This window comes from Stomoxys calcitrans, chromosome 2 (genome assembly GCF_963082655.1).
Source record: "Stomoxys calcitrans chromosome 2, idStoCalc2.1, whole genome shotgun sequence".
Taxonomy (NCBI): domain Eukaryota; kingdom Metazoa; phylum Arthropoda; class Insecta; order Diptera; family Muscidae; genus Stomoxys; species Stomoxys calcitrans.
The window spans coordinates 73,167,497-73,190,248 of NC_081553.1; the positions used below are offsets into that span (position 1 = coordinate 73,167,497).

The 22,752-nt window shown below is 36.8% G+C and overlaps 3 protein-coding genes across 3 annotated transcripts in view; 1 reads left to right on the forward strand and 2 right to left on the reverse strand.

Annotated features, from left to right (window-relative positions):
• Positions 1-2,492, reverse strand: part of LOC106081321 (solute carrier family 35 member F3) — a 161,634-nt gene extending 159,142 nt beyond the window's left edge. Inside the window, exon 1 of the mRNA XM_059362304.1 lies at positions 2,408-2,492. The gene's annotated coding sequence lies outside the window, so the exon portion shown is untranslated. The remainder of the gene's footprint in view (positions 1-2,407) is intronic.
• A 9-nt stretch (positions 2,493-2,501) lies between these two features.
• On the reverse strand, positions 2,502-6,428 carry LOC106081326 (cyclin-dependent kinase 2). Its single transcript, XM_013243215.2, has 5 exons — positions 6,198-6,428; positions 5,307-5,502; positions 3,210-3,482; positions 2,939-3,136; positions 2,502-2,868 (listed from the first exon to the last, which is right to left on the reverse strand). The coding sequence occupies exons 1-5, from the start codon at positions 6,320-6,322 to the stop codon at positions 2,755-2,757; spliced, it is 906 nt and encodes a 301-aa protein (XP_013098669.1). The 5' UTR covers positions 6,323-6,428; the 3' UTR covers positions 2,502-2,754.
• A 2,823-nt stretch (positions 6,429-9,251) lies between these two features.
• Positions 9,252-12,559, forward strand: LOC106081329 (holocytochrome c-type synthase). The gene is made up of 3 exons (XM_013243219.2): positions 9,252-9,416; positions 9,623-10,235; positions 12,055-12,559. Exons 2-3 carry the CDS (start codon positions 9,634-9,636, stop codon positions 12,305-12,307), a joined length of 855 nt encoding a protein of 284 aa, XP_013098673.2. The 5' UTR covers positions 9,252-9,416; positions 9,623-9,633; the 3' UTR covers positions 12,308-12,559.
• The last annotated feature ends 10,193 nt before the right edge of the window (positions 12,560-22,752 follow it).

Sequence of the window (22,752 nt, forward strand, 5' to 3'; positions counted from 1 at the left end):
ATTAACAATGTTTTGTCAAGCAATAATAGGCAGGTTGTAATAAATAATCTGTCTCTAAAAAAAATAGATGAACTCACAGAAAATACCAACAAAATTATAAAAATTGTAAAAACCAATGAAAATTTTATAACCATGCTCAAAATGAAAATTGACCTTTTAAAGGAAGAAATTGTTAATGTAAATTATGCCATTCACTGGGCAAAGTCCGGCATAATAAATTCATTTGTATTGTCGAACACTGAAGTGAATATTGCAAAAGAGCTTTTCGAGAAAGATTCAATTCCCTTTGTAAACATAGAAGAAATATTCGAATTCTCTGAAGTAAAAATTGCATCAAATGAAAAATCACTTATTTATATCGTCAATGTACCGACTACGAATTTAGATTCCTGCAGTAAACTCTTGATTAAACCCACTAAGAGTGGGGATCTTATTAATAAAATTGATTATAATGAAATACTAGTTTGTAAAAATGAATCCTATGGGATCCTTAAACCATGTAAATCTTTCAATAATCTGACTGTTTGTAATTTAAATAATGTCAAAAGAATAGAAAAAGAAAATTGTTTGTTAAATTTTTTAAAAAAGCGTAGAAGCAAACTGTACTTTATTGAGACATAGCACCACCCCTACAGTAGAGGAAGTCTTGCCTGGGATGATTCTACTAAATCAATTCGATGGTACCATTCTCATCAACGACGAGCAGTACAATCTTACGGGAACCTTCATAATCAAGTTTCAAAACGCTTCCATAACAATTGACAACGAGACATACAACTATTTCCAAACAACGTATGCCGAACCATTACCTGCAATCCTACAACCTAGATCTCCTGGATCAAAAATAGAAGAAGTAACCACTTTGGAATTTGTAAAAAGGATCCATCTAAACAATACAAAAGCGATAGAACTGTTGAACATTAAAAACAAATGGAGTGCGGCCGTGCATTTACTCACAATAGCTGCAGCTCTCATTCTGGTATTGTTCTTGATAAGAAGAAAGCAGCGCCCATTGATTGAAACCGTTAATCTAGCACCTCCCAATCAACTATCAGTTCCGACATCGAATTCAACAAACTTTCCAAGAGACGTACCAAGATTATCTCAGATACCTTACTTCTAACGGTATTACGATCGAGGACGCTCGTAACTAAGAGGGGAGGTGTTAACATCAAAGATGTTTGCTGGGATGTCAGCCAAACAAAAAATTCTTTATATTGGATTTCGATACCAAAAAATTGCTGATTCTATTGATTAATTCATTGACCGCTGTCAGTCAACATTGTCCGCCTGCAACAACAAACAGTGAACCATCATGATTTGTAAGCAACAATATGAAATGGTAATGGTAATGAAATGTAAGCATTTCTACAGCTAACGCAAGGGTCAACAATCCGTATCCACCAGTACCGCAGATCAACAGCAAACACAGCAAAGCGGGTAACCTGACACCTCATGACGACAACAATAACAAAATCGTCAATCAGCAAGAAACCAATAGCAGCACCAGCAACAGCACCAACCAACAGCAGCAGCGCCAACAGCAGCACCAACCAACTTCAACCTAAGTTTAAGATTTTTGATTCAGTTCTGTAAAAGCACTCAAATTAATAAAAACAGAAATGTAGTAACTGTTAACTTACATATGTGAAACCATGCACTCCAATGTTTCCACAGAACTACGAAAATACATCTTATAATTGTTCGACGCTATTGTTTCTTTGGCTCAGCTTGAAACTGTCCTCTTTTTGCAGGACGCTTGTGTTTTTCGTTATATACAACAACTATTCCCCCGCCACGGGATAGCTGTGAACATTCAGGTCCTATCTGTGTGGTGTTCATTGCTGTCACTAGAAGCTTAGCTGCGAGCTACCGGGCGCCTCCACAGATTGCAGATAGTGGAATGCGCCGGAGAAGCTGTAACTGATGTCGCGGACAATCAGCGGTGTCGAGTGGAGAGTCTCAGTGAGAGCTCGGGTGGCAGCAGCCTTTGCACAAATACAGTACCTACGATGCTCGAAATGACAAGGCGAGTTATTGGCGCCTTTAAATAACCAATGGCCAACCTGTTCCCGCAGCGATTCGTTCTTCGAACCGGATCGAGCTTGCTCACCTACAGGAGCTTGGCGAGAATCGCCAATTCCACATGAAAATGAGGCTACAACAATAACAACAACAACAACCTTATTCTATATCAACCAATTATCTCTTGCCCCCTGGATTAGTTCTATTGGTTGAAGATTTTAAATACATCGCTTAGGTTGATTATTTCTTGGCTGGACAATTTTTACCCTTATATTTCAGATACAATAAAAAAATATACCTCATTTTGATAGCAATTGTCTTTTGTTTGAATTGAGCCAATTTTTGCTAATATTTCAGGTACGCATATACAGTAAAAAATTACCTTATTTTGATGGCAATCATCTTTTGTTTGAGTTTGAGTTTCTTTTTTTGCTTGAGTCTTGAATTTACTGATCCCATAAATTTTAAGTCTCTCCTGGTTTTTGATAAAACATTTATTCTTATCGTCTATAAGAAATAATAAAATTAACTCTCTAAAGTACTCTCTTAAAATAGAACAAGTCTTTTAAATGCATTACTTACTTAAACAAATTAATATAATTAAAAAAAAAACAATCTAATTATTCTATGTGTGTGTGTGTGTGTGTTTGTGTATAAGAGTTTCCTTGGCAGTAACGTGGTGGCAGTAACGTTGGGATATGACGTAAAATTATTGACAAAAAAAAATCACTAAGTCTCTTTGGGTAAATCCACATGTTTGACAATTTCTAAATTATCAAAGTAAGTATGTAGCATGGCATTTTTGGCAGATATTCTTCCATTGGGATCATAAGCCATCATAGCCTGAAAATAGAAATTAAATCTTAAACTTATGAAAATCGCATCTTCGTTACTTTTAAATTGCAGAACATACCTTAAAGAGGTCATATGCCTCATGTTTTACTATAACCTCGGGAACATTTGTTTTTTCCCACCGAGGAAATTTGGCTTTATAATCAGGTAATTGCGAAACACCTGGCCATGTTGTTTCATCGGGTGTGCCCAGTGTTCTAAAGATTCGATAGAGTTGATCGATTTCACTATCGCCAGGGAAGAGAGAGCGACGCATTATCTAAAAAACATGTCAAATTATAGATTATTAAGGGAATTGTTCGGTTTATTTTCGTTTTTGCAAGTTGTAATACCATTTCGGCAAAAATGCATCCTAAACTCCATATATCCATGCCTGTGGCATAAAATTTAGTACCCAATAGTATCTCTGGTGCTCTATACCATAGCGTTACCACTTCATGTGTATATGCTCTCATGGGCATATTGAATGCCCTCGCCAAACCAAAATCGGCTAATTTTATATTTCCCGAGGCATCAACTAGAAGATTTTGAGGCTTTAAATCTCTATGTAGAATTCGGTTTGTGTGACAAAAGGCAATGGCATCGAACATTTGGAACATGTAACTCTGAAAATGGAAAGAAATGGAATTTATAAAATTTGTAATTAAAACATAAAAATAAAGATAAAATTTGCAAAAAAAAATTTCGATCAAATTTTTTCTAAAGACAAAGTTTTGGCTAAATTTTTCCTAAAAACAAAATTTCGACGAAAATTTTTTCTAAGTCAAAATTCCGACAATTTTTCTAAAGTCAAAATTTCGCAAAATTTTGACGAAAATTTTTCTAGAGACAAAATTTCGACGTAAGACAAAATTTCAACGAAATTTTTCTAGAGACAAAATTTTGACGAAATTTTTTCCTCAAGACGAACTTTCGATGAAATTTTTCCTATAGACAAAATTTTTCCTAAAGAAAAAATTTTGACCAAATTTTTTCTAAAGACAAAACTTCGACGAAATTTTTTCTGAAGACGAAATTTCGACATTTTTTCTGAAGGCGAAATTTCGTCAAAATTTTTCCCAAGGTAAAATTTCGAAGAAATTTGTCCTAAAGACAAAATTTTGATGACATTTTTCCTAAACACAAGATTGTGATGAAATTTTTCCAAAAGACAACATTTTAATGACATTTTTTTTTTAACACAAAATTTTGATGAAATTTTTCCTAAAGACAAAATTTTGATGGTTGATGGTGATTTTTTTTCTAAAAACAAATTTTTTACGAAATTTTTCTAAAAATAAAATTTTTACGAAATTTTTCTAAAGACAAAATTAAAACAAAATTTTTCTAAAAACACAATTTTAACGAAATTTATTCTATAGACTAAATATCGACGACATTTTTCAAAAGAAAGGAAATTTTTCTAAAACGAAATTTTTCTTAAAGCAAAATTGCGACGAAAGTTTTTTCTAAACACAAAATTTTGACATTTCTTCTAAAGACAAAATTTTAAGCAAATTTTTCTAGAGACAAAATTTCGAAAATTTTTTCTAGACCAAACTTCGACAAAATTTTTTCTAAAGAGCAAACTTCGACAAAATTTTTTTTAAAGACAAAAAATTTCGACGATAGTATTCCTTAAGACAAAATTTCGGCGAATTTTTTTTTAAACAAAATTTTATCAAAATTTTTCTAGAGACAAAATTTCGATAAAATTTTTGTCTAAAGAAAAAACTTCGACAAAAATTTCTACGATATTTTTTCTAAATACAAAATTTCGACGAAAATATTCCTAAGACAAAATTTCGATTAAATATATCCTAAACACAAAATTTCGACATTTTTCCTAAAGAAACATTTCGATAAAATTTTTCCTAAAGACAAAATTTCGACATTTTTTCTAAAAACTAAATTTCGACAAAATTGTTCCTAAAGACAAAATTCACACGAAATTTTTTTCTAAGGGCAAAATTTGGATGAATTTTTTCTAGAAACAAAATGTGGACGTAATTTGTTCCACAAATTTTTTCTTAACACGAAATTTTAATAAAATTTTTTCTAAAAACGAAATTTTTTCTAAATACAAAATTTCGACATTTAAACGACATTTCTTCTAAACATCGCTTTAAAAAGCCCAATAACTTGCGAAAGTTCACTTCCGCTAAATCAGACAGGTTCTCAAAGAAATGAGAACCGAAAGTGGAACTCCTTCTGACTGCTAGTGCGGTACACACACAAAGAATGTATTCTATAGTCTCTTCTACTTCGATTTCCTCATAGCTTCTCCAAAAGTCGTTGCTGGCAGCTAGCAAGAAATTAGAACCCTAAGAATGTCGAAATATTTTTAAGCATTCCTGAAACTTTTATAAAACTTCCATATAATTCCGCAAGATATGCAGCAGCTGGGCAGGATATATTACGATTTCTAGTTTCATATATCTTGCAATTACCTTTATCAGTTTGGCTGTGAAGACATCTTTCTTTTTGTCCATTAACTTTTTCAAATCCATGTTAAGATATTCAAAGACCATATAAAGGCTGGCATCAGCAACAACCACATCGAATAACTGAACAATATTGTCATGTTGTAGGTCTTTCAACAGGGATATCTCCCGTATGGCGGTCGAAGGAACTCCCTCTGTCTCGCTGCAAAGGAAAAAAAAAAGAGACAATTAAAAACAAATTAAAAAAAAAATTATAAAACATTTTTAATACAAAATTTACCTCCCATTCTCGTTAGTTATGTATGCATGGTGAAAAGATTAGAAGAGACAAAAAGTTAATAGCAACAAATTTTTATACAAAATTTATTATATTGGTGCTGGATAATGTTGGGTTGATAACTTTACAAAGCCGAATCATGTGGTGCTACGTTTAACTATATCAAATACACCGGAGCACGTACATGATTCGGATTCTGTCCAGTATCTTGAAAATTATACTGTCTGGAAATATTTGACATACAACATAAGGATCTGTTTCTAAAGGATGGCAAGAAAACAGCAAAGAATGATCACTGTCTTGCTTCGTTGCTGTTGCACACCCATTTGCAACTTAACACACTTTACAATTGCCAAAAAGGAAGCAAAAGGCAAATGACATTCATGAAGGACATTCGAACAGAACGGCAAATACAACAAAACACTTTGGCACCTGTCTATTGCCTCGACCTCCTTTCGGTTCATTCAATTGGATGCTCTTTAAAACAATAACAACACACTGCTGTAGGGAGACGAATAAATGCGAATGTATGTATGTCTGTGGGTGCATTCAATAGATGACGACACACACAAACCCAGTTATAGGTACAAGCCGACGACAGGACCTTTTTTGTTACATACCTTTCTAAGCGAATTTTCTTTAGGGCCACATCCTTGCCCGTTTTGGTGTCTCGCGCCTTGTACACAATTCCATAGGTTCCCTCGCCAATTTTCTCTATTCTCTGAAAGTTACCAACGTCGTGCATTTTATGGAATAATTTAATATATTTTAATTTGACGCAAAGAATTAAATAAAAATTAGGAGAAAATATAACACAAAAACACGACGCCAAAAAAGCCGCACAAAATGAATCCGTAGCCGGTAGCGAGTGAGCGAACGGCTAAAATAAAATTGAACGGCGCATCCGTTCGGCGGCTCGTCAGCTGAGCCGCTGATTCAAAAAATTTAAATACGGGCGGCGTCACTGGATTGTGCAGACATGGAGAGACCCATTCCAAGTGATTGTCAATCCGGACTAACCGCTATGCATTCTTCAAATTTAAAGTTGCCATATTACTGATAAAATATACAATGGGATGGTGATTTCACTGAGGAACAATTTTAAGGGCAAAACCGAATGAGAGCGTTGAACTTTGTTTTTGAGCGTCACATTGCAACACTGCAAACAAATGCCAAAAAGTCGACTATCAAATGTTAAACAATTGTCTGTTTGCGCTTTTTTATTGGTCTTAAAATCTTTTTGAGATTCCATTGCAGGATATTGTCCGGCTTTAGACCATTGTTTAATGCTTTCTATTCGAAGAATAGTATAGCAAAAAACATTTAAAAAGTCAGCAAATGGGATGGTGATTATACTAAGGAACAATTTTAAGGCCAAAACCGAAAGAGAGCGTTGAGCTTTGTTTTTGAGCGTCACATTGCAACACTGCAAACAAATGCCAAAAAGTCGACTATCAAATGTTAAAAAATTGTCGGTTTGCGCTTTTTTATTGGTCCTAAAATCTTATTGAGATTCCATTGCAGGATATTGTCCGGCTTTAGACCATTGTTTAATGCTTTCTATTCGAAGAATAGTATAGCAAAAAACATTTAAAAAGTCAGCAAAAAGTGTGTTGTTGCTAGATGCATTTGATTGGTTTCCTTTAGAGCGATTTTATTTTCAACCAAGAAAAATCATCAGAAGGATTTGTCAATGGGATCAAGGTGCTTAACAACCATTCCGACTAGAGTAAGTTGTAAAGCACACATCTGAATTTGAACAGGGCTCTTTAAGTCGACTTGTTTTATAAGCGCAATAGAAAACAAATCAAACCTTACTTCCCTTATTATTCCCTTCCCTTAATCAAATCCAACTTATCCAACGATGCTAATAGCAACAAACACAAACATCTTTTGCAAAACTCTTTCGTTCTCCGCACGGCGATTCCAAGCCTGCTGTAATGCATCTTTTAGTAAGTAAGATATTAGTAAACTTTCTTACGGTAGAGTTGATGCCTAGAAACTGCAACTCCTTCATGATTGACGTCGGTTTTACATTATTGAAAGTACCTTCAATGTCAAAAAATGCTACCATTGTATATTCATTGACAGCGAGAGAATCCTCTACGTTTATGTTCTATGTAGCCGACTAGGTCGTGAAAGGCTGTTTCAGTGGATTACTATATACATGCTGCTGCCGCGACTGGCGATCTCCAGGGATCTTTGCCCTAAGATATGTTTCTATCAACCTCTCAAGAGTCTTCAGCATAAAGGATGACAGAATAGGACGAACATCTTTCGCCTTTGAGTGGTGATGTTTTCCTACTTTTGGAATGGAAATGACCTTCGTATCCCTCCATCCCACAGGTATATATGACATGCTGATACAGCAGAGTATATCTCCCTGAGCCAAGGAACCAGTCTATCAGACATAACTTGTAATTCAACCGGTGATACATCATCAGGGCCTGGCGACTTAAAGGAGTCGAAAATTCTTATCGCCCATGACAGGTAGTGTACCGTAAATAATTGACTACAATTTTTTCTCGCGAAATGCACTATCTGTCAACGAGTTTTGGTTGCGTGCGAATATTCTAGTTAAGAACCATAGCACACACAAACAACAAATAAATGGCGCGAATTAGTAACATGCACAAAATCAGAGTTGCAAAAATCACTGATTTTGGCAGGTAGTGTAATCAGTATTTTGTTGTTGGGCAACTGCCACTACCTGTCTGATCCTTTCTCAGCTCGCCTTTATATTTTCTTAGCTCACCCTTATAGACGTCCCAATCGTGTGGTGCTCTTGTGGCTTTCGCTCTGTTGAAGAGTTTTCTGCAGTTCTTCCTTAGACCAACCTGCTTTAGGGTTCACCATGGCGGTCGTTATTTGCCCCTCGGCTTGGCACTAGGACGTGCTGACACAAGCGAGTCATTCAAGGCCTTCGTGATCTGCATAACCATTATCTCTATACCCTGCGCAAGGTAACGCCATTTGCCAACCAGTCATAACAATACGAGAAAAAGTGTATATAATTGTAAAGTTTATAAATAAAATTTGCAATATATGTGTGGGCATAGAAGTCAAATAAAATGTCTTAAGATTTGTCCACGTTATTTCATAAATAATTGCTTTTAATTTTATTTTGCTATTCCCAATACAGGATTCACTGAATAAGGTTAAGCCAAGCGATCAGCCGATATACTTTTTTTTAATATTTGGCAGTACTTGGCATTGAGGATGTCAACTTGTTCTCTTTTTACATTCATTCTTTGTTTACGTTTTCTCCTATATGATGACATTTTCAATCGTCAGATTTGACATCCTTAATGATGTTTATGGGGCCTATCCACTTTGTGTTTTGCATGTGACCTAACCTTCTATTAGTGAATCCTGTTCCCAATAGAAGATATCTGCGAGTGGACACACTTATTTGTTAAAAACATATCATGGCAATCCTGACGACAGATGATCTACATAAGCCTGCATTGGTAATTCATCCAGAACTTTGTTGTCCTTGATAGATGTCATTTTCATTCAAATTTCATTCCGCTACACTATATAGCACTAAAATAAAACACGGCTAATAATTTTCCGTCAATGTTTTGTTGTGTGAATGACCCATAGCTTTTTGAGTTTTAAATTTACCCTTTTATCAAAAACCATGTGGCAACTGTGCAATAGAACAATCTGACAGAACTGTTCTTACCTTGACTGTTCCTTGGTTTCATTGGTGCTTTCTATCCCAAAGAGATTAGTTTTAATCAAAATTAGCAATATTCATGAATTAAAGCAAGGAATATAGAAATAAAATCTTTGAAAAAACTTTGGCAATTTTTTGGAGATTAAAATTCATATATGTAAGTTGTGTTTGAGTGTGTGCGGAGCAAAGAAAGTCTGATGAAATTATTACAACAACATTACGCAATAGAGCGAGCATGGTTCAGGTGGTTTCTGTTTTGAGGGGGTTGACATTAACAAATACCTTGTGATGTTCTTTTTTTTATACAGAACGTATTACAAAACATGTGGTAATAATTTAATAAAATGTTCAAATTCTTTGCAGAAATCTTAGCAATGGGTAACGCTGTCTCAATAGCCCAGATGCAGGCTGCACAGGGTAGTAATATTCCTAAAAATCATGAACACATGATGGCAACGGGTGCCAATCCTCCACCTGAATGCCCAATGCACCAAAAGGATGGAAAAGCCAATGCAACTGCAAAGCCACCACATCCGACTATGTATGCAACAGACTCGCCACCCTCTGAGTGTCCCGTAAAACATGACAATAGCGACGTAAGCCCCTTGAACATGATGCCTCCAGCCAATCAACAACCAGCTAAAGATCAACCCTTTCCACTTCCAACGGATCGTCAGACATCAAGCATACCCAAAGTGACCGAAGATGGTAGTGTACAATTTTGGCAATATCCCAGCCAGCAAATGTTCTGGAATGCAATGTTACGCAAAGGTTGGCGCTGGAAGAATGAGGATGTGTCACAAAAGGATATGAGTGATATTATTCGCATACACAATGCCAACAATGAACAGGCGTGGAAGGAGGTACTTAAATGGGAGGCGTTACATGCCAAGGAATGTGGAAATCCACGTTTGAAGAGTTTTGGCGGTAAAGCTTCAGACTACAGTCCCAGGGCACGTTTTCGCAGTTGGTTGGGGTAAGTTGTCAATGGTAGTTATTATCAAAGGAGTTAAGGGTTTAGAACATAAGGTTTGGGCTAAGGTATCTACGAATATTTATTGAAAATGGTATCACATTTTGATGAAAGTACTGTCTTAGAAGTTTTTTATGGCAATGAAATTTCGACCAAATTTTTATATAAACCAAACATTGAAAAAAAAACGTCTTTAAAAAAAAGCAAATCTTGGCCAAGATCTTACCTGGCTCCGGTAGCTACGTCCCTGGTACTCAGTTTTTAATCCAAGGTTGCGGAGTCGAGTTTTTGAGGCCGGAGTCGGACTATGGGGCCAGAGTCGGAGTTGAGAGTGTTAGCCCCGACTCCGAACCGCCCCGACTCCGAACCGCTCTCCGACCCCGGGACGGTGTTGAGGGCTAGACTCAGCATTCCTTATTTAATCAAGAGCCGGTGCCGCCCGTCCTCTCACTTGGGCTCTCCGTTCGATACCGCTGATTGTCCGCGAATGCAATAACAATTTCTCCGTTTGGAGCTTTCCACTATCCGCAACCTGCTGACGTGCCGGACAGCTCTCAGCTAAACTTCTCGTGACAATGATAAATATTTGGATATTTTGGCCGTTTCTCGCCTATGGTTGTCTGATTTGACAGCACTTGGCTGAAGAAAATCCACCAGGTCGATCGGGTTCAGAACCGACAACCATGGATCGAACAAATCTTATGCAATGGATATTTGGCCGTATCTCTTGTGGGTGCCTGATTTGGCAGTATGGTCGAGATTGTAGTAGTAGTACACCGAGAGAAACCCAAACTGGCTTGGTCGCCGTCTTCCTTCATTTCTTCCTAGATATTTGTATTGGAAGCACCGCTCACTTCTTTGGATCTTCGGCACAGATTTTGGACATAGACGGTTTTAAAAGCGTTGGTTATGATTTGGTAGCCAACCCGAGACTCTGAAGGGTTAATCTCTGGTCAAGAGATTAAAGAAGCCTCTCAGAATCATGGGAAAGGCTGTCGAGGCCTTCGGGCCATAAGGAAACACACCCTTGGGCGAGTTTTCTAAGAGACGAGACGCATTCTCAGAGGCATCGGAGGCCACCGTAGCGCATAGGTTAGCATGTCCGCCTATGACGCTGAACGCCTGGGTTCGAATCCTGGCGAGAACATAATGAACATTTTCAGCGGTGGTTATCCCTCCTAATGCTGGCGAAATTTGGAAGGTACTGTGCCATTTGGTATGTCAGCCAGTAAAAGCTTCTCCACAAATAGGTGTCGCACTGCGGCACGTCGTTCGGACTCGGCTATAAAAAGGAGGCCCCTTATCCTTGAGATTAAACTTGAATCGGACACTCTTAATATGTGAGAAGTTTGCCACTGTTCCTTAATGGAATGTTCATTGGCAAAATTTTATAATTTTATTTTTTATAGACGCATTCTAGATAACTCCATGAATACTTGCTGAGGCTAGGGGATGGTCGGGAGGATATATTTTATGGTATTTGGGCAAGAGCCGGTGCTGCCTGGCCTCTCACTGACACTTTCCGCTCCGGAAGCTCGAAGCTAAACTTCTTGCTATGACAATGAACACCACACAGATCGGAGCTCAAAGTTCCAGCCTGTGCGGTTTTCATAGTTATCTCGTGCCGGGACATAGTTTTTTTAGGTACTGATCGCTGCAGAGCTCCTGATAGCTTCTCTCCCAGTTACTACCGACTTCAATTTTCTCCTGTCATATACACTGTTTTCAGCCCTTTAATTCTACATCCTTTTGTTTAACATAAACTAACCAATCGAAAAAATGTCCCTAATGAAAATTTTTTTGTATTTCAATATCTTTTCAGTTATGAATTGCCTTTTGATCGTCACGATTGGATTGTGGATCGTTGTGGCAAAGATGTGCGCTATGTCATTGATTACTACGATGGTGGAATTGTAGACAGCGATTATAAATTTGCATTGCTTGATGTACGCCCAGCCTTAGATTCTGTGGACAATGTGTGGGATCGTATGCGTGTTGCCTATATGCGTTGGAAATTTGCAGCCTTAGACATGGTACAAGGATCACGAACAGACAGTGGCAAAGTTGATCATTAAGCTGCTGCTGCTGCTATTGCTACTACTACTACTACTACTTAAAGACCAGTTCATGGCAATGGAACATGAACCTTTAGTTTCCCTAATATAGAGAGAAATCAGAAGAGTAAAAAAATATCCCTGTAATGTTCTGATTTCTAAACTACATTGTTAAGATCATCTCTTTTAACTTTATTACTACTTATTTATGAAAATTTGACATTTTTTTTTTTCAAACAATCACCCCATATATAATATAATCGACACTAAAAACAACCAAAAAAATTAGACAAATGTTAAAAAATACCAACTTTGCATGTTGGTATTTTAATGAATGATAAACTACAAGCGTTCATTGTAGTTATGAAACAAAACTCTTAATAGAAAAAAGTAGCCAGTACTTGCAGACAGACACCTATGAACGATACACCACTATTGCCATGTTATGATGTTATAATAGAACCATATGACGACATTAATTGGTTAATTGATAATATAAAGTATTTCGTTAGCTGAGGTCTTGTTTTCATATTCACCCTCTTTTTTTCCTATATATCGAAAATGGCAATAATAGATCCATTTATCATTAATACTTTATATTATTGATTAGCGATAAAAGAACACAACCAAATTAGATATGTACAACAATAAATTAATGAATACAAAATAAAAAAAAACCAAACTGTTGTAAATTCAAATTGAATTTGAAGTTTTGATTTAATTAGATTTTAGACTCATTGATATGTGAGAAGTTTGCCCATGTTCCTTAGTGGAATGTTCATGGGCAAAATTTGCAATTTTGCATATTGGATCGGACAACATTCATTGATATGTTTGTATGCACCATTTCATTCAGTAGGACATTACGTTATTACTTATGTTAACATTTTAACAAATTTGTTATTTTATCATTGGTTTTCAACGGTAAAAAACGAACATATTGGATTGCCCAAAAAGTAATTGCGGATTTTTCATATAATCGGCGTTGACAATTTTTTTCACAGCTTGTGACTCTGTAATTGCATTCTTTCTTCTGTCATTTATCAGCTGCTACTTTTAGCTTGCTTTAGAAAAAAAAAGTATATTTGATTAAAGTTCATTCTAAGTTTTATTAAAAATGCATTTACTTTCTTTTAAAAAATCCGCAATTACTTTTTGGGCAACCCAATAGTACCAGCCATTAAGTGCTAAATCCTATGTTTTTTCTCAGGTTTTACAATACAAAAATAAATCTCATTTTTACAGGATTTATTTTTATACCCTCCACCATAGTATGGGGGTATACTAATTTCGTCATTCTGTTTGTAACTCCCCGAAATATTTGTCTAAGACCTCATATAGTATATATATTCTTGATCGTCATGACGATTTTAAGTCGATCTAGCCATGTCCGTCCGTCCGTCTGTCTGTCGAAAACACCCTAACTTTCGAAGTAGGGCGTTTTGGGGCTGGGGCTGGGGCTGACACTCCGCAACTTTTCCTTACAAATAGGTATCTTATTCGTTCTTTGCTTCCCAAAAACCTTTCATTTAGGCTCCATATTGATATGTTAGGGAAACAAGTTCAGTTGGGGTGCCATAGGGTTTATCCACAAACACTTATCCCCAAAACTGTATTATTTTTCTACTCTCAAATACCTTTCATTTGAGTCCCATATTGTCATGATGGATCAAATAACTTTGTTGAGGTGATTCAAGAGGGTTAAGCTCCACCTAGATACCTTAAAACAAATTTTAATACCATTTTTAGCCATAGTCGGCTAATATGACGATTTGGAGGGTTTTTGAGGGTGGGGAAACCACTCATTACATGGACTTAATTTTTTTGCCAATAAACGTAATCTACTTCTGAATGCCTTTGATTGGAGTCCCATATTGACTTGAACGTCCAATATGTCTGTATGGGGGAGTTTTGAGGTTTGGCGGCCCGATGGTTTCTTAGACTCAAATTTAAGAACCATATTCATATTCTACTCTCCAATACCTTTCATTTGATAACCATATTGTTCTGATCGGTCACTTTTGATTTTTTGGGTGGTGTTTTTGAGGTAAGGGGGAGGGGTGCGCCCCTCTTCCGATATCGAAAAATTATATAGCCAATGTTTCGTTACAGACCAACCTACACCACCTGTGAATATGTTGAGAAAACCGGTACTGCCGTTTTTGAGTCTATACGGAACAAACAAACAAACCGAGTCCCATGTAGTCGTGATTGGTTAATATGCCCATTTGAGGGGTATTTGGGGTGTGATGACCCCCTATACTTCGACCTGATTTTTTATGCCAGATTCGTCATCTACTCCCGAATACCATTCCTAGCATTCAACTTCCCAGTTTACAAAATTTTCCGATTTCAGTCCGACAATTGGATGAATCATCCGATATCGGATACCTTGTCTTAACGATATCGTAACTAAATATGAGAGAAGTGGTTGTCATGTTGTCGGAACGATACGGCTGAGGGAAATGGGATATATTTACCGCCATATCGTACCGATATTCCAGGGAAATTCGGATGGGAAATTTTACATCGTATCGAATTGAGACGAAATTCGTAGATGATTTCTCTTCGATTTCTTGACGAATGTCTTACAAAACGCAGACGATTATGCCGACAAATCGGTCCGATTTCTTGACGATCAAACAAAAATTCCAAGGGAATAGCTAACGGCACTACACGCAATTAAAACAAAACACACACACACAAGCAAAAACCACCACTTATGTACCAAACAAAACATTCCTTCGACAATGTCGGTAACAAAACAGTAAAAAAAAAATGTATCAGACTTGTCGAACCGATTTCTTTCCGGATTTGGTAAGAATTGTTGTGTGTTTCGTTCGACTATGTGCAGACATGTCGGACGTCGGGCAAAGTCGGATTATATTGTTAGCTGGGCGGTTTCATGCATGTGTTTTTCCTAAAAAGTAGCCCCTAGGGTTGTGATCGGTGGGTTTAGGGGTGGTATGGACCCCCAGCAAATTGATCCCGAAAATGGGTTTGAATTTCGTGCTCTACTCCCCAAAATCCTTCATTTGACATGGCCGGTAAATATGTACTATTAAGGAGTGTTTTGGGGAGCGGGTGATACCCAAACACTTAGTCATGAAAATCAGCATTGTGCTCTACTCTAAAATATCATTTATTTGATCCGCATATTGCCATTGGTCTCAAAATTGGGTATAAAATTTGTTTTCTTATTGCAAAAGTCCGTAAATATGTCCGGTTTGGGGTATGGGCCCTAAAGACTATCAATATCGAACTCCACTCTCTTAAGGCCCAAATTGGGGCGGCCACTCAGTGACTTGGCCCTGAAAATATATTGGGTTGCCCAAAAAGTAATTGCGGATTTTTCATATAGTCGGCGTTGACAAATTTTTGCACAGCTTGGGTCTCTGTTATTGCATTCTTCTGTCAGTTATCAGCTGTTACTTTTAGCTTGCTTTAGAAAAAAAGTCTAAAAAAAGTATATTTGATTAAAGTTCATTCTAAGTTTTACTAAAAATTCATTAACTTTCTTCTAAAAAATCCGTAATTACTTTTTGGGCAACCCAATATATCAGATTCATGTTCCACTCTAAAATACCTGCTCCTCCCCTTATTGCTATGGTCAGCAAATACGCCCTTTCTGGGTGGTGTTATGGGGGTGGGTGGCGCAATAGACCCTCTTCCCGAATATTGATATCAGATTCGTGCTTTACTCCTAAAGACTTTTTGAGCTCCATATTGCTATGGTCGTAAATTTGTCCTCTTTGGAGACGGGCGGCCCCCCAAAACACTTGGTCCCACATTTGGATATCGAATTCGTATTCTACACTCGAATACCTTTTATTTGAGCCGCATATTGCCATGGTCAGTAAATAAGTCCTTTTGGGGGAAAGGGTGGACTCCAGAAACGAAGTCCCACATTTGGATGTCAAATTCGTGTTCTACTTGCAAATGCCTTTCATTTGAGTCCTATATTACCATGGTCGATAAATATGTCCGATTTAGGGGTGTTTTGGGGGTTGGGGTGGCCCCCCAAACACTTGGTCCGAAAATTGGATATTAGATATGTTTTCTTATCTTTAAAACCTCTCTTTTGCGTCCCATATTGTTGTGATTGGTTCAATATATATTAGGTTGGTTTTGGGGTGGGGCGTCCCCCACAAGTAACCCATCCGGAATTTGCATACAAAATTTTTGTTTTAAGGTTACTATAAAAGATCGCACAAAATTTCGCTTAAATCTCACCACCCATCTCCGAGATCTGGTGTATCTGAAAATTAGGGTAAGGAGGAGGGTCCGCCCCCGCTTCAAAAATCAAAAAATGTGGTACCCTATTTTCACCACGAATTAAACTGATGGGGATTAGGTACAGGCACATCGCCCTGTTGTGGCAAAGAAGGAAATCTTCTAACAGGTACTGATATTGTGCTTAGGAAAGGGAAAGAAAAGTTTTCCTACACCCATGAAAAAAATCTAGCAAAGAATTGACACAGTGACCACATTCGTTCTTAAAAGTGAATCAATACACTGGTGTTATCAGATCAACCACAAATGTTCATAAACCAACAACAATTTTTATGAATGAAACGTTCACAGCCATTCACATTTTATTAACGTGTAGTGCAAAGTTTTTTAAATGATTTCAAAAGGCTTTTGTTTGCTGCTGAGTATCAAACCTGTGTTCCATCCATCCCATTGAATGTTTACAAACGCCTTACCACATTGCATCATTTAAACTTAAGGTTGGTATACTTCATTGATGGGCGCACTAACACATTTGAACATACATTGTGTTTGTATGAGGGGCAGTAAAATAAAAACCATGCGTCACAACAACCATACCGAACTTACGAACAGTGTTTTTCTTATGCCCGCAGGCATTATAGCTGGCAAACTATCGATAATCCTAATATACGATATTTTCGATATATTCTTCTTCTTCTTATATATAAAATTCAATTTGTGTTTGTCGATTTTGTTGTTTGTTCTGTATAGACTCAAAAACGGCTGAACCGATTACCTTGAAATTTTCACAAATTGTGTAAGTTCGTCTGGAAGGAAACATAGGCTATATAATTTTTAGATATCGGGTAGAAGCCTAAACCGCCACCCATATCCGAAAGTTGTCCGATGGGCACAATAAGGCTATCAAATGAAAGGTATTGGAGACCAGAAAACGAATATGGTATTAAAATTTTGGGTCCAAGTACCCAGCGACCGCCACCCCCACAACTCCAAAACTCCTCTCAACAGATATATTCGAAGTTCATGTGAATATGGGACGCAAATGAAAAGTATTCGGCAGTAGATTACAAATATGGCACAAAATATTAGGTCCAAGTAATAGGAGGCCGCCCACCCCCAAATTCACCCAAATGGGCATATTAGCCGATCACGGCTATATGGGACTCAAATGAAAGGTATTAGGGAGTATAATACGTATATGACATTAAAACTTGCGTTCAAGTCTAGGTGGCGCTTTTCCTCCTAAAGATACGTCAAATGGGTTATTTGAGCCATTATGACAATATGGAACTCAAATGTAAGGTATTTGAGAGTAGAAAACGAATTCGATATCCAATTGTTTGCCAAGTGTTTTGGGGTGCGCCCTAAAGCATGCCCTAAACTGAACTTCATTTCCGCTGGGAATAAAGAACGAATTTGATATCTATTTTCAGTGCAAAGTGCCGGTGACCCCAAAACAGCCTCCAAACGGTTCATATTTACCGGCCATGGCAATATGGGGCTCAAATTAAAGGGATTTGGAAGTGCAGCACGAATTTGATATCCCTACTTGAGACGAAATGTCTGAGATGGCATCTCTCTCCCAATGAGAACATTACCCTAAGGAAGAACATTACCAGCAGGAACCGAGAAGAAGCAAATTTTCACACATCAATGAGTGCTTTTTTATAACCGAGTCCGAACGGCGTCCCGCAGTGAAACACCTCTTTGGGGAAGAATTTTTTAATGACCATGCATCGCATGGTACCTCGCAAATGTCGCCAACATTAAGAGGAGATAAGACTCAAGACTAGAGAAGTGTCCTCCAGATCGAAACCGTGGTTCTCCCGGGATATTCGTTCGGCTATTCACGAGAGAAATATGTCGCATCGCAGGTGGAGACGTTTCAGGACGCCTAAGTTACATGATGCCTTTCGCTCAGCAAGAGACCACGTCAATAAGTTGATTAAGATAGCGAAGAAAGACTACTATTACAGACGATTTACTTCTGCAATAGGCTCCAAGAGAACGTGGAAGGTTATTCGAGACACAGGAGTTGGGAAAGATACTAATAGATGTTCAACAAACTTGGACATCAATGGGCCTAATGATGCATTTGTTAATGTCCCACAGATATCCCAGTTGATCCCAGTTTCTATGGTTTCAATATCTCCCCCTCTCTCGATGACGACTCTGGTTTTGGCTTCAGCTGTATTGGTCCCACCGATGTCCTTGAGTGTGTCGCGACTGTAAAGTCTAACGCTGTCGGATCTGATGGCATTGATCCTAGATTTGTAAGACTCTTGCTCCCCCTTATTATTCCTCATGTAGCCTATGTTTTTACCTTTACTGATATAGGAAATTTAATAAAAGACGCCCACAAGGCTTGCTCAAAAGGCTTCATAAATTTCTCCAGACTTGAGAGAAGCATCATTTAAAAGTCTAAATCAATTTAAACGTGAAGGGACTATTGAAAGCAAAAATCGATGTTTAGAGAATAACCGACAATATAAACAAATATGCAGATCTTCAAAACATCAAAAACAATATCATATTCAAATAGAGGCAAAAATAGAAAAGACTCAAAAGATTGGTGGAAGATTGTTACAGAAATCCGAAATGATGAAACTCCAAATAATATATGTGTAACATTGGCAGAATTTTAATCCCACTATGCGCATATGTACTGGATCGATGAAGACTTGGATAAGGATATAACTTTACTTGAGGTTAAAGAAGCTCTGGCAAAAGCGAAGTTGAATAAAGCACCCGGAGAGGACCGTATAACATACGAATTTTATAAATTCGCTCCAGAGAACCTTTTAGAAGACGTAACCAAGTCCTGCAATGTGATTTATGACAAAAGTGAACATAACCCATCGTTTTTCAAAAGCATTATTTATCCAATTTACAAAAAGGGAGATACATATGTCACAGCCAGGAAATTACAGAGGCGTATCCTTCATGATTTTCCTACCAAAGATAATGATGGGAATAATTACAGAGCGATTAACATGATGGACTGAAAAAAAAATGGAAAACTTAACGAATACCAAGCAGGTTTTCGGAAAAACTATTCCACGTCAGATAACATCTTTTCATTATCCTCAATTATCCACTTAAATTGGAACAAAAAAAAAAAAAACACATTCATTTTTCGTTCATTTTAGAGCTGCTTTCGATAGGATATCACGAAAGGCTTGGATATATAAGCTACATAGCATTGGTGTATCATCGAAGATGGTAAAATTGATTGAAAATGTGTATGAAAAGACTAATTCCGCAGTATGGACAGGAGAGAAGCTCTCGCATAATTTTTGTTCTTATACAGGTGTCAAACAAGGTTGTCTCCTTTCACCACTTTTATTTGCACTTTACTTAAATGACCTGAATCACTTCATTGGCGGTGGAACAAACTTAGAAGGCTTGAATATTCGTCTGTTACTGTATGCGGATGATATTGTTATTCTGGCAAACGATGTAAACGTATTACAACGGATGATAAATAAATGAGAAACTTAATGTAAACTATGGAATGTAGAGGTGAACCTGAACAAGTCCCAAATAATGAATTTTAGAAAAGGAGGAAGAATTTCAAAAAATGAAAAATGGTTTTATAAAGCCGAACAAATTTGTGTCATCTCTGAATACTGCTGTTTAGGCATGATTTTAACACCAAAACTTTGTTTCACCAAGCATATGCAAAAACGAATTCAAGCGGCCAAAAAAAGCATAAATTCAACATGGAAAAATTTATATGTAAGAAGAATGTATCAGTCACCGCGAAATGGAAATCTTTTTCTTGCAGTTTGTAGAGTAATTCAAACATATGGGTCCCAGGTATGGGGGTTCTCTAGTTTCAAAGAAGTGGACAAACTCTGTTTATATTTCCTCAAGAACATACTTAAATTGCAAACATTTACACCCACTTATATTCTTATGCTCGAAACCGGTGTAGAAAATGGACACGTATATACCCTTGGCACACACCTAAAATATTTGCATAGAGCCATGTTTGAATACAACGAAGAAAGGCTTCCACATAAGCTTGCAAAACTTATTCATCGGCATCAACTCTTCTGGGCTAAGAAAATAAATGAACTTATGACCTACAACTCAAGTCATACTTGGATTCAAAATAGTGGGCGTTTTCCAAAAAGCCTGCGATCAAAATACATTGATGGCTATAGGGCGAAAGCAAATGAAACTAGAAGGTTCTATGGTAAACTTGAGGCATCCGTAGGTCAGTTATACCTGAACAACTGTTATACCCAAGACGAAATAACGTGGTTATTTAAGATCAGAAGCAACATGATAAAACTGAATGAAACACATTTCCCTCAGAACTCAAATCCTCGATGCTCAATGTGTAATACAAACGAAAATTAAAGTTTGCAACACTTTTTATGTAAATGTCCCGCTTTAAGGGAATTTCGAATTCAATACTTCCAAAAGAATTCGCTTGATGAGAATGATCTAATTTGCAATTTTAAATGGTCTCAAAATTGATTGGAAATCCTTAGCTAACTTTATAAAAATCTGTGTTCAATACAGAGAACAATTGTTACACGAGTTCAACTTCTAAACTATGAAAATCTATCACAGAATTATAACATTTGAACAGTAGACTAACGGCCGTAGGCCAATGTCATAATAAATATCACTATGCTATTCTTAATTTTTACTTTAAAACTTAACTTACATATACATATTGCAACCAAATTCAATTTATAAAGTATTAAATGAATGAAATAAAGAATACTACTACTACTACTACTATTGGGTTGCCCAAAAAGTAATTGCGGATTTTTCATATAGTCGGCGTTGACAAATTTTTTCACAGCTTGTGACTCTGTAATTGCATTCTTTCTTCTGTCAGTTATCAGCTGTTACTTTTAGCTTGCTTTAGAAAAAAAGTGTAAAAAAGTATATTTGATTAAAGTTCATTCTAAGTTTTATTAAAAATGCATTTACTTTCTTTTTTAAAAATCCGCAATTACTTTTTGGGCAACCCAATATATCAAATAAAATGAAAAGTAAATGTCAGGAGCTCGATTTATGTAGATGCAATATCAATGCACAGACCGAATAAAACAAAATTTGATTAGTCAGTTGGAAGTCATGAGAGAAATGAATGTACAATATTTTAGCCCGATCGAATGAAAATTATGCCCCCCATAGGGTACGATGTATCTTATAGAATACATTCAGTGTCCGATTTGTTTAATTTTGCAAAAAATGTAACAATATTAATCGTCTTATATATAGATCGTCGAGAATAAAATTAGCCTCAATTATTTCAACATTTTTGCATATTGATATACTATATTGTCATTAATCATCATTGTTTATGACCACCATAAATAAATAAAATGAACCTACGGTACTGTTTGTTATGATTTAAGTAAGCACACCCCCAACTCAAACCGCATTGTGAGACATTGTGAAATTGTGTAAAAATGAGGTAACCAATATACGGCATGCGACCGGATGTTATTTTTAATATCCTCGCGTTTTTTTTTCATTTTGCGGTGCAAAGTCATCAGCTATGAGCCACAGTGAATGAGACCACAGATAATGAGGAGGCACCTAACGGCCCTCATCATTTGACCACGACATCACACCTCTTTTGGACTCATCATTCAAGATCAATGATTCAGAGCAGTCGTGCTGCTAATACATGTAAAGATTTAAATTTCTAATTACATCATTAAGGCATTCATTGAATAACTATGAAGTGAAGGATTTTTATACCCTACACCACTGCGGTAGTACAGGGTATTATAACTTAGTGCATTTGTTTGTAGCACCCAGAAAGAAGAGAGATAGACCCATTGATAAGTATACCGATCGACTCAGAATCACTTTCTGATTCGATTAAGCTATTTCCGTCTGTTTGTCTGTCCATGTTAATTTGTGTACAAAGTATAGGTCACAGTTTTCATCCGAGACGAAGCCTATTGTAATTGCAAAAAATCGGCTCAGATTTGGATATAGCTTACATATGTATGTTCGTCCGATTTGCAGTAATAGTGAAATAAATTGGAAATTTGGCAGAAGGGATTTTTTTTATGACTCTCAACATTACTGGTGAATTTAATAGAAATCGGATCAGATTTAGATATAGATCTCATATATATATATCGCCCGATTTTCACTCCTAGAGCCAATGCAAGCACGTTTAATGACCAATCTTCCAAAAACGTTGTACAACGCTTTCCTCGACGACATCCACAATGTCTATAAAATTTGCT

What these genes read in the sequence shown, in the direction of transcription:
- LOC106081329 (XM_013243219.2), top strand. Translation starts at nt 9,634, where the DNA reads ATGGGTAACGCTGTCTCAATAGCCCAGATGCAGGCTGCACAGGGTAGT. An exon ending in CGTTTTCGCAGTTGGTTGGG is followed by an intron (nt 10,236 to 12,054) that starts GTAAGTTGTCAA and finishes ATATCTTTTCAG; the next exon opens with TTATGAATTGCCTTTTGATC.
- LOC106081326 (XM_013243215.2), bottom strand. Translation starts at nt 6,322, where the DNA reads ATGCACGACGTTGGTAACTTTCAGAGAATAGAGAAAATTGGCGAGGGA. An exon ending in AAGAAAATTCGCTTAGAAAG is followed by an intron (nt 5,503 to 6,197) that starts GTATGTAACAAA and finishes TTTCCTTTGCAG; the next exon opens with CGAGACAGAGGGAGTTCCTT. An exon ending in GATGCATTTTTGCCGAAATG is followed by an intron (nt 3,137 to 3,209) that starts GTATTACAACTT and finishes CATGTTTTTTAG; the next exon opens with ATAATGCGTCGCTCTCTCTT.